General features: G+C 39.9%; 1 protein-coding gene and 1 long non-coding RNA gene across 3 annotated transcripts in view; one reads left to right on the top strand and one right to left on the bottom strand.

Annotated features, from left to right (window-relative positions):
- Positions 1–5,569: 5,569 nt before the first annotated feature.
- LOC140709983 (uncharacterized) lies at positions 5,570–15,522 on the bottom strand. The gene is made up of 2 exons (XR_012090881.1): positions 14,362–15,522; positions 5,570–11,681 (listed from the first exon to the last, which is right to left on the bottom strand). It is a non-coding gene; the product is annotated as an uncharacterized lncRNA (long non-coding RNA).
- SNX24 (sorting nexin 24) overlaps positions 15,438–16,803 on the top strand; it is a 171,601-nt gene continuing 170,235 nt past the window's right edge. The window contains exon 1 of one of the 2 annotated variants that reach the window (XM_038008609.2): positions 15,438–15,692. In XM_038008609.2, coding sequence (XP_037864537.1) covers positions 15,633–15,692 — 60 coding nt within the window. In that variant the 5' untranslated portion in view covers positions 15,438–15,632. The remainder of the gene's footprint in view (positions 15,693–16,803) is intronic. The other variant, XM_008014250.3, reaches the window with a different exon arrangement.

Below are 16,803 nucleotides of genomic sequence, written 5' to 3'. Positions count from 1 at the left end.
TATATTAGTAACAAATTATTTGGGTATTTAAACATATTAGTAACCTTTTCAAAGCATTTTTAATAGGAAGAAACTTTTTATTCTAGATGTATATAGGTGATGCTATGATTCCTTAATTATTTTAATTGACAAAGCTGAACTCATTAAATGACTAAATGAAGCTTAAGTTTTCTTATGAAACCATCATAAATCAAAGAACATTTGTCTCTTGATTGTCTTGGGTAAAGAACAGAATAATTGTCTTTGCTTGTTTTTAACTATTTCTATTATAAGTGCCCAATTTAAGAATTAGGAAAAAAATGTATTTATATACTTTTACAAGTCCCATGGATTTTGTTCATCTTCTCGTTATCTTCAGAATCTAGTACTTTGCATATATTTAATTTATTCTTGTCTTTTGTTTTATTTCTTTTAAACTAAAAGTCTATCATCTGTGCTCACAGTTGACAAGGAATGGTACCATGTTAAAATATACCATGACTTGATGAATAAGCAAGCACAACACAAAGCAAATTTGAAGTAAAGTGAAATTTAGTTTGCCTTGGGCAATGTTTTTACCCATTCTGTATGCTACTTAGACAGCTGTTATCTAATCCTTAATGCTGATGAAAATTTAAGTTATGGCTGGGTGTGGTGGCTCATGCCTGTAATCCCAGCACTTTGGGAGGCTGAGGTGAGTGGATCACCTGAGGTCAGGAGTTCAAGACCAGCCTGGCCAACATGGTGAAACCCCGTCTCTACTAAAAATATAAAAATTCACCAGGCCGTTTTGGGGCGTGCTTGTAGTCCCAGCTACTCGGGAGGCTGAGGCAGGAGAATCGCTTGAACCAGGAAGGCAGAGGTTGCAGTGGGCCAAGATCATGCCATTGCACTGCAGACTGGGCAACAAGAGTGAAACTCCATCTCAAAAAAAAAAAAAAAAAAAAAAAAATTATGACTGGTGTCAGAGCTATTTTTGTTTTTTAAAAAATATTCTTACAAACACCCCTCTTCTTGAGCTTAACCACCACATCTCCCTTCCATAGGAACAAGATACGATATGTGTAACTAAATCCTCTCTAGGGAGTCACTGGATACAATTTATATATCAAAGTATTCTTAGCATGTGTTTGCTTCTACTTTAGTTGAAGTGTTAAGCCTTCTATAGGTGTTATTCATATTTATACTCCCAGACCCCAGAAGAGTGGCTGATACATTATAGATTAATAATAAAGGCTTGATAGGCCAGCCACAGTGGCTCACATGCCTGTAGTCCCAGCTTCTTGGGAGGCTGAGGCAGGAGGATCTCTTGAGCCCAGGAGTTTGAGGCTGTAGTACACTATGATCATGTCTGTGAATACCCACTGCCCTACAGCCAGCCTGGACAACATAGTAAGACTTGTCTCTAAAAAAAAATTTAAGACTTGATAAGTTGAACAGAGAAAACAAAAGTTTGCTCTTCTAAGAAGAAACTGAAGCAGAAATAGTACAATCGTCTTTTGTTGCTTCTGGGAATACTTTTGAGAAATGAATAATTCATAGTAATATATATCAGATGCTATCTTGTTGCTCCATTAATATTGAGCAAAAGATAGGCTTACCAGGAGTAGTTTCACTAGAATGATGTCCTAGTGTTTTATCCACAGTTATATTACTTACAAAGGTATAATTTACACATGGGATAGTTATTCAAGTTACTAAAATCTTCCATTCAGATGTGGTACATTAGAATATTCAGTACCTCCAAGTAAAATAATAAATATTTTCAGCCTTGATTAAACTCTATATTCCATTCCAGACTTCTATTTCCCTTGCCCACATTTACTAAAAGATGAGTGTGCTGGAAATTTCAAGTATTACATGAGCCTCTGATACTTACCAGTATTTAAACAGGATTTAATTATTTCAACACTCTACCCATCAATCTTCATTTCTCCTTTTCCGATATCTAAAATGCTTTCATCCCAAATAAATAAAACAAGAACATTAATAGTGCTAATAATATAATCTTTTCATTGGATAGATCTGAATTTATTTTTTTTTTGTTTTTTAATGAGATCAAAAGTTGAAGGATGAAGGCAGCATAATGTGAAACAGGCTGAACTTGGGATCAACATACATTTGTGCAGTCTTATTTCATTTAGTAGCTGTATGACTTTGGGCATATCACTAAAATAAAACAAGTACATAAAACTCTTGATTCCTGAAGTGCCTTTCTACTTTAAAATACTTTGTTTAAAATATCAAACTTCAGTATAAATACTATGTTGGAAAACAATTCTAATCAAAGAACTTCTATTAAGTAAAGACAAAATGTATGTAAAAATATGACTTCTAACACATAGATTTCCTTGATTGTATTTTCTATTGAACTATTTTCAAGTATTCAGCTTGTTTTATACAGATATAGTAATCTCAAAATACCTTTGTTTCATTGTTGCTACTTTTTTTCTTTAGATCTAGTAAAGTGGAAGTTCATTGTATTAATGTTGGTGCAAAAGTAATTGCGTCCTTTGTCATTGTATAAAGTGTTTTATAAATGGCTTTATTAAATAAGCCTTTTAACATAATCAGCTTTCTTTAAAGGAGGAAGTCAGATGAACAGAGAAGGAAAGTTATATTCCTTTACAAATGCTCTTAATTTTAATGTCTAAGGGAATTATAGAGACTTCCATTATTCTGCCTTAAATAAAGGATGTTACTTCAGTTTTCTTGTCATGGCTCCCTGCATGGGCAGTCATGTTAACAAGAGTCGGGGAGATAGCAGATATTCCATAATAGTGACTGCAGATAGGCCAAAGTCATTTTGTTTTAAAGGAAGGGAGGTCGCTGGTAGTTAGGTGGGAAAATAACACCTGTAAAAAGGAAGTCCAAGTCACTGGCTCAGGGACTTTGGAGGCATTTTCATATATTCACTAGTCAAGAAGCATGTAGATTATATGCGTGAGTGACATAGTCTGTTTCAAACTATTAGACAATAGAATCACCCACCCTCCCCCTGACACACACTTCCTTACGTAAAATCAGAATCAAATATCATTCCTAACCCTCACAGTGAAGGATTTGGTTTCATGTAACAATGAAAGTAGATCATGGGTGAGACATGGTAATAGCAATAAAAGGGAATTACAAGATAAATGTGAGTAATAGTTCATTTTCCTGCATTTGTGATCAGGGCCGTGAAGAGAGGTCATGGTAATCTGTGGAGAAGGTCCTTAAGAGCATAGAACAATATAAATATAATGTGAGCCATATATATAATTTTAAAATTTTCTACAGTCAAAATTTAAAAAGTAAAAAGAATTTTAATAATCCAGTAGCTCCAAAATGTTATTTTAATATATAATCTAATATATTGAAGTTACAAGATATTTTACATTCTTTTTTTGATTATCTGATGTATATTTTACACTTACATCACATCTCCATTCAGACCGGCTACAGTTTGATCAATTGTCACATGTGGCTGACTAGTGGCTATGATAGTGGACAGCATAGGTTTAGACAATGCATATTCAACTATTCAACTTGTTTTATATTGATAAATCTCAAAATGCCTTTCTTTCATTGTTGGTACTCTTTTTTTATTATCCAGATATAATAAAGTGTTTTCCAAGTTTCATTGTACAAATGAAATGAGTTTACTGTGGAAATGAAAATGGACAGTAAGTCCAACAGCTAGTTTATTTATCATCCTGAACCCAGTGAAGAAATCAAAGCTGAATAAAAGGGACTCCTAGTTGTTGCTCTCAAGGACAAGTATAATTTAGATGCAAGACTTTGTAACATAATGTTTTGCAAGTAGTGGATGTTCAATATCTACAATAAATGAATTGTAGTACGGTATTGCTTGAAGGAAGTTTATAACCTGTCTAGAACAACTTTCTCAATTTTACAGCTAAACTAGGAGATCCAGGGCTTAAATCATGATTGAACTGATTATTATTGTTAAATCTGTGTGTGAACCATATGTGAACATTCTTTGAAAATGTATGAATGTATGATAAGCATTTCAAGATTTCTGTTTTAATTATTAACATTTAGAATTCTAGGAAATCTTTTGGGATACAGAGAACTTATTTCTTCCAACTGTTGCTTCAGACGCTGAGAAGACTGTAGAAGATAGGGAAGTTGTAGTTTACTGTCTAGTTTTTTAATGCGTATGAAGTAATTTAAAATGCTCTTCTTCCTTTCTTGTCACATACTTTTAAAAAATTCTCTGAAGATGGAATAATTTTAAGTATTTAACTGGGCAAAATGGAAACTTTGTAATTGAAGCCAATCGAGGTGAAGCTGCCCACCTGTTAATACACAGAAAATTATTTTCTTATTAAGGTCAGTTAATGGGATAAACCGTTTTAAGACAGTACTTTGAGAAAAAATAAATTTCTATTTTAAATTTATATATGTAACTGTTTAATAAAAACTAAGTCAGACAAAATTTAACAAAACTAAATTGCCTTCTTACTGCTTCCATAGTCAGTCTCGAGTTACCTTGATTTTAACCTATAATTTTCTAGATACTCATTTCAAACATTCTCACTATATATGTGTATACAGTGTGTTTGTATATTTGTGTGTAGAAGTGTGTGTGTGAATGCAACAGGCTTTTAAACCAAACTTAATTTCTAAATTGTAGTTTTAAATATGTCCCAGCCTTCTGTAACTGAGACATAAAGCCAAATGCTGTTTTTAGAGTTATATTGCTTAGGTGTCATAATTTTACTAAGACCAACTTGAACTGATTCCACTTCTGAAATACCTGCCCTTCTTACTTTATTTCTATTGTCTCTCTCCTGAGGGTCAAGATCTTGTGGCTAGGACTATCTTGAGTCTCCTGCAAAAAACTATTCTTGTCGGGCATGGTGGCTCATGCCTGTAATCCCAGCACTTTGGGAGGCCAAGGCAGGCAGATCACGAGGTCAGGAGATTGAGACCATCTTGGCCAACATGGTGAAACCCTGTCTCTACTAAAAACACAAAAATTAGCTAGATGTGGTGTTGCGTGCCTGTAATCCCGGCTACTCAGGAGGCTGAGGCAGGAGAATCGCTTGAACCTGGGAGGCGGAAGTTGCAGTGAGCCAAGCTTGTGCCACTGCACTCCAGCCTGGCAAGAGAGCTAGACTCTGTCTCAAAAAAAAAAAAAAAACAAAAAAAAAAACCTCTCTACTCTGCCAGGCCTACAACCTGCTCCCAAATTGATTTTCCTAAGTAACTGTTGTCATGGTACTATGCCCAGAAATCTGCACAGACTCCTTACAGTCTGCAGATGAAGTTCAGATGCTTGCTCCATAATTTGGTCTCAAACTATTTTTTCCTGTCTTCTTATCCCTTAACTTCACCCACCTTTTGCTTTAATGAAATTAGGCTCCTGTCTCATGAGCATGCTCTGTTCCTTCCTGGTTCATGTTTTTGTTAGTGACACCCCTTGTCTGATTGACCTTTCCCTTTTAACAGCAATTGTTTAAATCTTGTCCATCCCTCTAAAGCCAAATTTAAGGTCCACATCCTTTTAAGTACCTAGCTAGAAGGAATGTCTCTTGATCTCTCAGTAGGACTCCAATAACACTTTGTTCTTTTTAGATTGCAGTTACAGAGATCTGTCTTGCATTATAGTTGTGTGGCATTACTGCTTTGACTAGTTTGTATGTCTCTTGAGGAATGACTATGCCCATGTTATTTCTTGTAGAAACTAGTGTTTTACAGCCAAGACAGTGTAATCGAGTGATTAAGAATGCAGTTACACATTCAGCTCACCAGTATGAATCCTGACTCAAGAGCCTACAATATTGACTTTAAGCAAGTTATTTATCTCTAAAAGTTACTTTCCTTATCTGTATAATGGAAAGTATCCCTTCAGATGCTCCTTAAGGACACTAAGATAATGTGAATTTCTTAGCAATAGCAAGTGCTTTATAAAATATTGGCTATCATATATCCAATAAATGTTTACCGAACACTTAACATCTCAGCCTGAACAAAGCACTCACATTTTGATTTCACCAGTCTTTAGGGCTTCTTCAAAACAATGAGTTTATGCTTGACTATGGTCTAAATAGGCTTGCCAAAAAGAGTCCTTCCCAGAATAGTATGCCCTAGGAGATCCACACTGGGAGCCTTGGGACTGAGCGTCAGAGGTGGAGGGGAAAAAAGCAAGCAGTCAAAATCAGTTTGTATTCAACCAACAAAAGTTTAGAACTTCACCCACTACAGAGATACTCTACTATAGATAAATGAATGTTATAAGTAAATGTGAGAAACCTTTAAAGAAGCCTGGAGAGAGAGGATGAAATAGAAATATAGTTATTAGGGAAAGAAAAGTTCATTTCCACCCAAACACATGTAAGAACCTTGAATATGTTGTAAGCCAGAGGAAATAGTAAATCATGGAAGGAAGATGGTGAGTGAAAAAGAACATTCGACGGGGTGGCAGTTAACCAGCCAAGTGATGGTAAGGGCCTGAACCACTGTAGTGGAAGTAGGAAAGGAGGTAATTTAGGGATATGGTAATTAAGATGGCAAGTTTCATTTATTCTTTCATTTATCCATCTATTTTGAAATCAGCACGCTAATTTCAAAATCCTGGGTAAAACTAATGTCTAAGGGAAGAAAGAAGTCAGGTAGATGGAAAGAGCCTCAGAAAGAAGTGGGGATATTTCTTACTCTGAACAAAAGGAAAGTTCTTACTCTGCACAAAAGGAAAGGGAAGAATGAGTATATTTAGAGATGAAAAAAAGGCAGGACATTTTTTGTTTTGGCAAAGTAAGAAAGCCATCAGGGAGTAATGTCAACAGAAAGGCCAAAGAAGATTGAATACCAAAAAAGAATGGCACATGTTTAGACAAAAAAAAGGAGGGGGATGAGTAAAAGGACTTGATTAGTGCTAATTTTCAAATGAGTGAAAATCGTGAGTTTACAGTGAGGCCAACTGAAGAAAATATCCATTTCTTAAGCCATCAGAAAGTAGGACCTAAAACTGATGGATTTTTTTCAGTGTTGGGGATTGTTGGTGGGTTTGAGAGAACATTTAGGGAGAAAGTTGCATTGAGAGAAATGAAGGCAAGAGAAAGGTGACAAGCATAAATTAGAGGATTTCAACGCGGTGATAAAGTGAAAGCAGATTTTCTACCAGAGAATAGGAGAGAAGAATTGAGAAAGTAGTCAAAGGAGGGAACTCAAGTTTCAGAAATGAAGACGTTAATTTTTAGTATATTGGCACGTTTTGAAAAAGACAATAACTTTGATATGGCAACCAACCTGTATTTAGTAATGTCATCAGTGTTATTTCTGTGGCATTCGTAGAATTTGCTTTTTATTTATCTATTTTATTTTTTATTTTGAGACGGAGCCTCGCTCTGTCGCCCAGGCTAGAGTGCAGTGGCATGATCTCGGCTTACTACAACCTGTGCCTCCCGGGTTCAAGAAATTCTCCTGCCTCAGCCTCCAGAGTAGCTGGGACTATAGGCATGTGCCACCACGGCCAGCTAATTTATGTATTTTTAGTAGAGATGGGGTTTCACCATATTGGCCAGGCTGGTCTCAAACTCCTGACCTCAGGTGATCTGCCTGCGTTGACCTCCAAAAGTGCTGGGATTACAGGTGTGAGCCACCATGCCCAGCCTAGAATTTGCTTTTTGATTTGTCAGTATTTTGGCAGTTTTCTTGTCAATTCATTCCAATCTACTTTATTATTCTGATTTTTTAAATTGATGTTTATCAAATTAATATGTGCACATAATCTGAAAACAAGCATTGAAAATGCTAAATAGCCAGGCGCGGTGGTTCATGCCTGTAATCCCAGCACTTTGGAAGGCCAAATTGGGTGGATGGCTTGAGCTCAAGAGTTCGAGACTAGCCTGAGCCATATGGTAAAACCCTGTCTCTACAAAAAAAATACAAAAAATTAGCTGGGCATGGTGGCTCACATCTGTAATCCCAACTACTAGGGAGGTTGAAGTTGGGAGGATTGCTTGAGCCCAGGAAGTTGAGGCTGCAGTGAGCTGTGTTCATGCTACTGCACACCAGCCTGGATGACAAAGTGAGGCCCTGTCTGGAAAGAAAAAAAAAAAGGCTAAATAAAAAACAGTGGTTCTCTGTCCCACATGTTCTGTTTTCCTAATTCTTTTCCTCAGAGACAACCTCTTTCTAGTCTTAGCTGTTTCTCCTGCCATGATATACCTTCACATTTCTAAATAATAGGCATATACTGCTATCAATCATCAATTTTAGGCATTATCTACTTATCTTTTTTATGGTAAATAAGAGTTTGGTTCTCTCACTCTGCCATCTCTCTGCTTTACACATTTCTTCCCCACCCTTTCAATGTAGTTACATTGCAATATTTTTGTTAAATCAGTGTTTGCATTATTATGCCTATGCAAATATTATTCAAAGCTAAAAGTTGAAGTGTATTGCTATTTTTTTCCTTTTTTAAAAAATAAACTAATTTTTAGGAGTTTTAGATTTACAGAAAAAATGTGAAGGTAATACATATAGAGTTCTCATATACCCTGAACTATTTCTTCTATAACATTAGTATAGTACATTGGTTATAGCTAAAGTCTGTTGTTTACTCAGATTTCATTTGTTTTTGCTTAATGTGTTTTTTCTGTTCCAGGATACCACATCCAGGATACGCTGAGTTGTCATGACTCCTGCTCCTCTTGGTTGTGACAGTTTCTCAGGCTCTCCTTGTTTTCTATTACCTTGCTCTTTTTTCCCTCAGGTAAACATGCCTTGATTTTTTTCATGTGGTTGCTGCTTTTTTTTATTATTATTATTGCTGATTTTTCCCATGTCTTCCCATAGTGTCTCAGTACATTTTCCCATAGACCACCCACACTGGGTAATCTAGCCATTCTGTTTTCCTTTGAGCCTTCTCTCCTGGGGACTTCTCTATGGGGCTGGTGCTGTCTGGACTTGCTGTAGTTTTATCCTTGGACTACTCTTGCTCTCAAATTTGGAATTGCCTTTACCATTCTCTTGGCATGTATTCCCTATATCCTGAGACTCAGGCCTTCCTCTTTCTTGGTTTATTTTCTTGTGTTGGTGAAGCGTATTTTCTGGTAGTTCCTTTAGGTTAAAAGGAAGACACAGCAGAAAACATTGTGAAGACAGACCTCAAAATGCCTGCTTCTTGAGTCATGTTGCTTTAGTCTGTACTAGTTACCTTTTTAAACTCACTGCACAGTGGTAATCCTAAAGATTTCCTTTGCTTCTCCCTTGGGTTGTATCTTTTGCTTTCTATACCCCACAGTTTCCTCTTTTTTGATTTATTCTTTCATTTTGGTGAATATACAGAGTAGGTTCTTAAAAATAAATACATCAAAAGTCAATTTTTTTTTTTTTTTTTGAGAAGGAGTTTTGATCTGTCACCTAGGCTGGAGTGCAGTGGCATGATCTTGGCCCACTGCAGCCTCTACCTCCCCGGTTCAAGCGATTCTCCTGCCTCAGCCTCCTGAGTAGCTGGGATTACAGGCGGAAGCCACTATGGCCAGCTAAATTTGTATTTTTAGTAGAGATTTCGGGGTTTCAACCTGTTGGCCAGGCTGATCTTAAATTCCTGACCTCAGGTGATCCACTTGCGTCAGCCTCCTAAAGTGCTATTACAGGTGTGGGCCACCGTGCCTAAACTATTTTCAAGACTTTCTTTTACCCTAATTTTTATGGATAATTTGAGTATAGATTAGAAAAATCTTCTCTTGGAATTTTGAAGACATTGCTTCATTATCTTCTAGTTTCCGGTGTTCTTGTGGAGAATTCCAAAGCCATGCTGATTTGTCTAATCTTTTGTATATGAATGAGCTGTTTTCCTCCTCTCCTTGGAGACTATAGGATCTTCTCTTATCTCTAGTGTTCTGAAATCTCATAAAGATTTGTAATAGTGGCCAGGTGCCATGGCTCATGCCTGTAATACCAACACTTTGGGAGGCCAAGGTGGGCGGATCATTTGAGATCAGGAGTTCAAGACTAGTCTGGCCAACATGGTGAAACCCCGTCTTGACTAAAAAGACAAAAAAATGAGCCAGGCATGGTGGTGTGTGCCTCCAATTCCAGCTACTCAAGAGGCTGAAGCACAAAAATCGCTTGAACCCAGGAGGTGGAGGTTGCGGGTAAGCCTGTCTCAAAACAAAAAGATTTGTAATAGCGTGTGTTTGTTTTCTCCTGTGTGGGGACTTTCAATCTGGAAACATGACATTCTTGTGTGGAAATTTTCTTATTTCACCCATGATTTCTTTTCTTCTGTATTCTCTGTCTTCTCTTTCTGGAATTTTCATTGTTTGAATATTGGACGACCTGGATTTGATTTTGGCTCTTATTTTTCATCTCTGTCATTTTGCTCTACTTTCTAGGAGTTCTTTTTCTGTTTTCTGATTGTTTCTGTTTTTAACAGCTTCCTGTTCTTGTTTCATAGATGCAATGTCTTCCCATATCTCTCTGAAAATATTAGTGATGGTTTACTTTTTAAGTTTTTTCCCCCTCCTGGTTTTTGTTTCTTCCAAATTGTTTTTTCTATTTTGGTATCTCTTCCATGTTAGATGCTTTCTTCAGATATTTTACTCCATAGATGTCTCTTCATGATTAGCAGTGGGATTTGAAAGCTGACTGGAAGCATTGAATGTAGTTATGGGGCCTGTTAATTTAGAGCATTACTGAAGAGTGATCACATTGGACTATTTGTAGGGGACTTTCAATGTTGGTATCTCTAACGTTTTTCCTCTTGGGCTATTAGATTCCCCCAGAGAATACATTTCTGTTGCCTGCCTAGCAGGTAAAGGTGTGGCTGCCAGCCTTTATAGTGTCAGCATTCATTATTCAGTATGTGTATGGTCACTTACCCTCAGACTCCAATTATTTTTGATAAAAGTATCCCTGCCCTCAGCCGGGCCAGTCAACTTCAAATTGGAGTTTCACTCATGTTGCCCAGGTTAGAGTACAATGGCACGATTTTGGCTCACTGCAACCTCCGCCTCCTGGGTTCAAGTAACTCTCCTGGCTTAGCCTCCCGAGTAGCTGGGATTACAGGCATGCACCACCACACCCAGCTAATTTTGCATTTTTGGTAGAGATAAGGTTTCTCCATGTTGGTCAGGCTGGTCTCGAACTCCCGACCTCAGGTGATCCAACCACCTCGGCCTCCCAAAGTGCTGGGATTACACGTGTGAGTCACTGCACCCGGCGGGCCAGTCAGCTTCTAGTGCAAAGAGTGTTTCTTTTTCCCTCTCTAGAGGAAACATTCTCCAGATGTAGAGGAACAATGGATCTTCCCGATTCTCAGTTTTTACCAAGACTCCTTTAGCCAATTACCTTCCATCCTAGAGGTACCTATTGTTCCTTTTGTGGTACCTTTTGAATATTGTGCTGTGTAACTCAGGTTGGTTCTATGTTTTTCCTGCTGTTGGTTTAAGATTGAGATTTCTCTTACAAAAAACTAGCCGGGCGAGGTGGCGGGCGCCTGTAGTCCCAGCTACTCGGGAGGCTGAGGCCGGAGAATGGCGTGAACCCGGGAGGCGGAGCTTGCAGTGAGCTGAGATCTGGCCACTGCACTCCAGCCTGGGCTACAGAGCGAGACTCCGTCTCAAAAAAAAAAAAAAAAAAAAAAAAAAGATTGAGATTTCTCCTTTGCTAAAAATGTTTCTTCCCTTCTATCTGCTTTTCAGCCAACAAATGTCTTGCTCTCTCCTCTCCTGTTTTTTCTATCTCTGTGGGTTTAAAAAAATAAAAGGGAAAAATTACTTGCATTTTTACTGGGGCTAGAAGGTTGAAATTAGTTATGTATTTTCAATTTGCTATCTTAACTCAGAAACCTGTACAACAGGCCCGGTGCAGGTACAGTGGCTGACGGCTGTAATCCCAGCACTTTGGGAGGCCGAGCGGGGGTGAACCATTTGAGGTCAGGAGTTCAAGACCAGCCTGGCCAACATAGTGAAATCCTATCTCTAAAATACAAAAATTAGCCAGATGTGGTGGCATGTGCCTGTAGTCCCAGCTACTCAGGAGGCTGAGGCAGAAGAATCGCTTGAACCCAGGAGGCGGAGGTTGCAGTGAACTAAGATCATGCCATTGCATTCCAGCCTGGGCATCTCAGCGAGACGTCTCAAAAAAAAAAAAAAGAAAAAAATTCTATACAACAGTCTTTTTAAATGCAACTTGTATTCATAGTGTAGGTATATAATATGTTTTTATTCAATCCTCATTGATAGTGTTTCTTTCCAAATTTCTGCTCATATTGAAGTAATTCTTTTTTAAAAACTGCCAATACACTAAAAATTAATGTCATCATTTCTGAAACTTAACTTTCTTCCTTTCACTACTTTATCATTTCTTCTCTCCTTCATTACCAGAAAATAGAAAATCTTTTACCTCATCACCTCTAAATCCTGCAATTTATGCCTGTCCCCTCTCTCTTGCCTTCATTTCTCTCAATGTAACCTTCCCCCTTGATGTTCTCTCAAAGCAGGTTGTTAAAGAAGTGAGCCCAGCCCCTTATTCTTTCCCTCATACGCTTTTTTGCCCTTCTGCTATGAGATGACCTTCACAGATGCCAGGGCCATGTTCTTCAACTTCCCAGGTTCTGAGCCAAATAAGCTTCTATTATTTATAAATTATCCAGTCTGTGATATCCTGTTCTATCAGCAGAAAAGGGACTAAGACATTAATCTATCAAATTAAAGATATTTCTTGCTACTTCTAGTCTAAGAATTTGTATGAATAGTTGTACTGTTTCATTAATTTTTGTCAGAATCTATTGAGATATTTTTTAATCTGACAATATTGTAAAATACATCAAAAGATGTCCCAATGTTTAGCCATCTTTACATTTCTGGGATAAATCTTACTTTGTCATGATGTATTAATCTTATAATTGAATGCTGAATGTATAATAAATTTGATTTACATTATAGTCAAAACTTCCAATATGTTAGTATTTAAAGCAGTTTATCTCAATTTGCTGAAGTATATTTCTACCCAATACTAAGTAAATGTACTTTTAGTGTAAGAATTTTATACCCAGATTCCAGCAGAATTTTATTCTTTTGCTCATGAAAATTGTTTGCTTCTATTAATAGATACTAACTGTTCAATGTTTTATATTTGTATTTAGCATGCATTTTTTAAAATGTTTTGAGGAAAAGATATTTCGTTGGCCTGTTACAGATTGTAGAGTTGGATTAAAAGATAATGTAGGAACAACAGGAAAATACATTTGCCATGTTCTTTTACTTTGTTGCTCTATTCTCCCCTTCCTTGGTGGCTGGAAGACTCACAGAATTTGGTTAGAAATTTAGTTGTTCTTCTTAATAGCTAGTAATTTCATAGTTACTCATTCTCTGTGAGCCTGAATTATGCCATCTCTAATAACTGAAATCGTAACAATTACCATTTAGGGCTGGGCTAATAGACCCTCAAGAACACACCCACACATTGATAGTCTGTATACATTTTCAGCAAGGGAAAAGTAAATTATACATAGCTATTAGTGGAATACAGCAAATGGATATCATTTGGACCGTTTATCAGACCTGCACGGACATTTCTGCCTCTTAAGTCTAACAGGTAAATGGGTGAGCCATGCCATTACCAAAATATATATTCTAGGCTACTAACAGGTTGTAGGATAGTATGGAAAGCATATTAAAAACTGGATTCTTGGGAGGCTGAGGTGGGAGGCCCTTGAAACTCATGTTGCCTCATTTCACATAACACTTCCTCGTGTGATTGGAGTTTTGTTCTGGTTTTTTGTTGTTGTTTGTTTGTTTTTGAGACAGGCTCTTGCTCTGTCACCCAGGCTGGAGTGCAGTGGCATGATCTTGGCTCACTGCAGCCTCTGCCTCACCAGTTCAAGCAATTTTCCCACCTCAGCCTCTCGAGTAGCTGGGATTACAGGGGTGAGTAACCACCCTGTAATCCTGTTAATTTTTGCATTTTTAGTAAAGGCAGGGTTTCATCATGTTGGCCAGGCTGATCTTGAACTCTTGACTTCAGGTGATCCACCCGCCTCCGCCTCCCAAAGTGCTGGGATGACAGGCGTGAGCCACCGCGCCCGGCCATGTGATTGTTACAGAGATGAAATGAGACAACAATATGTGATACCGAGCATAGTACCTGCTGCATTCCACTAGTTTTGTAAAGATGATACCAAGCATAGTACCTGCTGCATTCCACTAGCTTTGTAAAGATGAGTACTTATATAAGTTATGTGTTGGGTACTATGCCAATCACGAGATGACGAGTTTTTAAAAGCATACTTGCCATAAAACCTAGTAGGTAGGGTAGATGAATAAATCACACATACAATGTATAGTCACCAGAGGCTTAAGGTAACCTACAAGCTGGGCTCTGAACTCAGATATCTTATCGTCCACAGAGCTGGTTAGTTACCTCAGGAGGTGCTGGTCAGAAGTAAAAGAAAGGTGTGTAGTCACAGGGCACAGCTAAGGCACGGAGTTTTGAGAGAAGGGCACATCCTGGAGCTGCAAATGTATGAGTGCTGGGTTAGGAGGACGGATCTTCAGATGAGACTAATGTACAGTGGTCCACATCAGGTAAGTTCCTAAAACGAGAAGTTGCCTTATCCCTGTTGCACGGCTCAGGGTCCCATCATAAACTCTAGAGTTTGCCAAGTTGAAATGTCCTCTGCACTAAAGCACAAACTGAGTTAAGTGCAATTGTTTACGGTCCAAGAAAGCTCGCTGACTGGTTACTTTTTTCCCTGGATGGCTGAGGTCACTTCTCAGTAATCTGCAAGTCACGTCCACGTTTCTCTTCCCCTCGGTGCGCTAACCTAAAGAAGAAACTCGACGTTTACTTGACTAACGTGGTAATCAAGCTTCCCCGCTGGGACACTTAATCTTTTAGGTACCTGCAGGCTACTAGGCCCTTGTCCGAGGCGCGGGTTCAGTCCCTTTTTTTTTCTTTTTTTTGTCTTCCATTTTTTCCCTCATAGTTAAAAGGCACTTCACAGTTAGACGCGGCATTTTAGAACTGCAGCGTGAAGCCAGAGCGTTTGTCTTATTGACTGGCCAACTTTTGGGCTCACTTTCGACCTCTGTGGTACACAATTCTCAGATTCGACGGCTAACTCAGGAGACGCTAACCCTCGAATCGAAGGGAAATCGGAGAGTCTTGGTAAAAGCTGGATGGTTCACCGCTGTTAATGACAACCGAGAGGAAAAAAAAAAAATTCAACCAACCAAAACAAAAGTTAAAAGCGCCACGCTTTCTATTCTTTGCTGTCTGGCAATCTGTTAATGGTGGTGTCTAGCAAACTGCAAATCAAGCTCCAGCCAGAGTCCGCAAGGAAGGGAGCGCAGGGTGCGGCCCAGTCCCGGCGCCCAGAGCGTTGGCGCGCACACCCGGTTTCTGCAGACTCAGGTTTTCTGGCCCCGCCTCCTTCGGGCCCAGCTGATCTCCACCGCCCCTTAGGCCCGAAACCCAGGCGCCAGGAGCCCTGCGTCCTCCGCTTCCGGCTCCCGGAACGCCCAAAGCGCGGGAGCGGCCGGGTCAGCGCTTGGATCTGGGTCCGGCCCGCAGCCTCAGGGCCCCGCGGGCGCAGCGGGGCGGGAGGCGGGGCGGCCCGGCCGTGGGCGGAGCGGCGGCCGCGGCCGTGAGCCCGCCCCCAACTCACCCTCAGCCGGCTGGCCGGCGCGGCCATGGAGGTCTACATCCCGTCCTTTCGCTATGAGGAGAGTGACCTGGAGCGGGGATACACGGTAGGCGCGGGCCGCGGGCGGACAGGGCCCCGCGAGCCAGGCCTGCGGCTGCTGCGCCCAGGAGACACCCTCGGCCGCCGCCGCTTTGGCGCAGGGGGTCCCCTCGTTTTCTCTCCCCTCCCCCGGCCCAGAGGAAGGGCTGCGCCCTAGCGCGGTTGTCAAGGAAACGGGCGCCCCTCCCGGGCGCGGCGGCTGCGGGCGCCCCTAGCCCCTCGGGGTCCAACCCGTCTCCTCCCGGCCGAGCTCCAGTCTTCGGACGCGGCTCTCGCCATTCTCCCCGCCGCCTGCCTTCAGGAGCCCAGGATGGGCTGTGTTCCTTTCTGGCACAGCTGCCTCTTCAGTCCAGACAGTAGTAGCTTCGCGGCAGGTTCACGCTGGCTTCCAAGTTCTGTACAGTTCGTTCAGCTGGAAAACCTTTTTTTTAAATCATAATTTACAGCTGTTTACTAGCCAAACTAAACACGTGTATTGATTTTAGATGGTTTCCAAAGATTTTGCTTTTTGAGTTGTGCAGTTCCATGAAATGGCAAAATCACTTGCAGAGCACCTGTTTCATGCCTAGGACTGTGGTCACCCAGAAATGTGAAACAGGACCCCTGCTCTCAAGAGTGAAGGGGAGGACAGAGACCAGGGCATGGGCCCTTTGAGTAACACGTTTACTAAGTGAATGGTTGGTGGAGATTTCCCAATGAATTCAGAACGTTCTTTCCTGTACAGTCATTGCTAGTGGGAGAAATGTCTGAGTGTGTGTACACCTTGGAAGAATTTACTTCCAATTGTTAAAGAACCGATAGGGTTGAAGAAAGATTGCAGGGCAGTCTGAAAGGATTGTTACTTTATTTACATCAATCGCACACTTGCTAAACACTAGTTACATTACTTCGATGGAGAATATTTTAACCCCTCTCCCTCCTCTAAATATTACTGGTATTTGGTGACAGTCTGTTTGGGCCCTTGTGTTTTCTTAGTTGGGACTAAATTACCCTCTCAAAGGAAGATTTAGAATGAAAAACAGTGATTGAAAAAATAGTCCAGGAAGTCGGTGGGTTTTTAGAATTGAGTAGACTGCTGGATCCACGTGTTCTGAAGCAAGTTGTTAAAGTGCTTTCCT

This window comes from Chlorocebus sabaeus, chromosome 23 (genome assembly GCF_047675955.1).
Source record: "Chlorocebus sabaeus isolate Y175 chromosome 23, mChlSab1.0.hap1, whole genome shotgun sequence".
Classification (NCBI taxonomy): Eukaryota; Metazoa; Chordata; class Mammalia; order Primates; family Cercopithecidae; genus Chlorocebus; species Chlorocebus sabaeus.
This window is presented reverse-complemented; position numbering and strand designations above follow the sequence as displayed.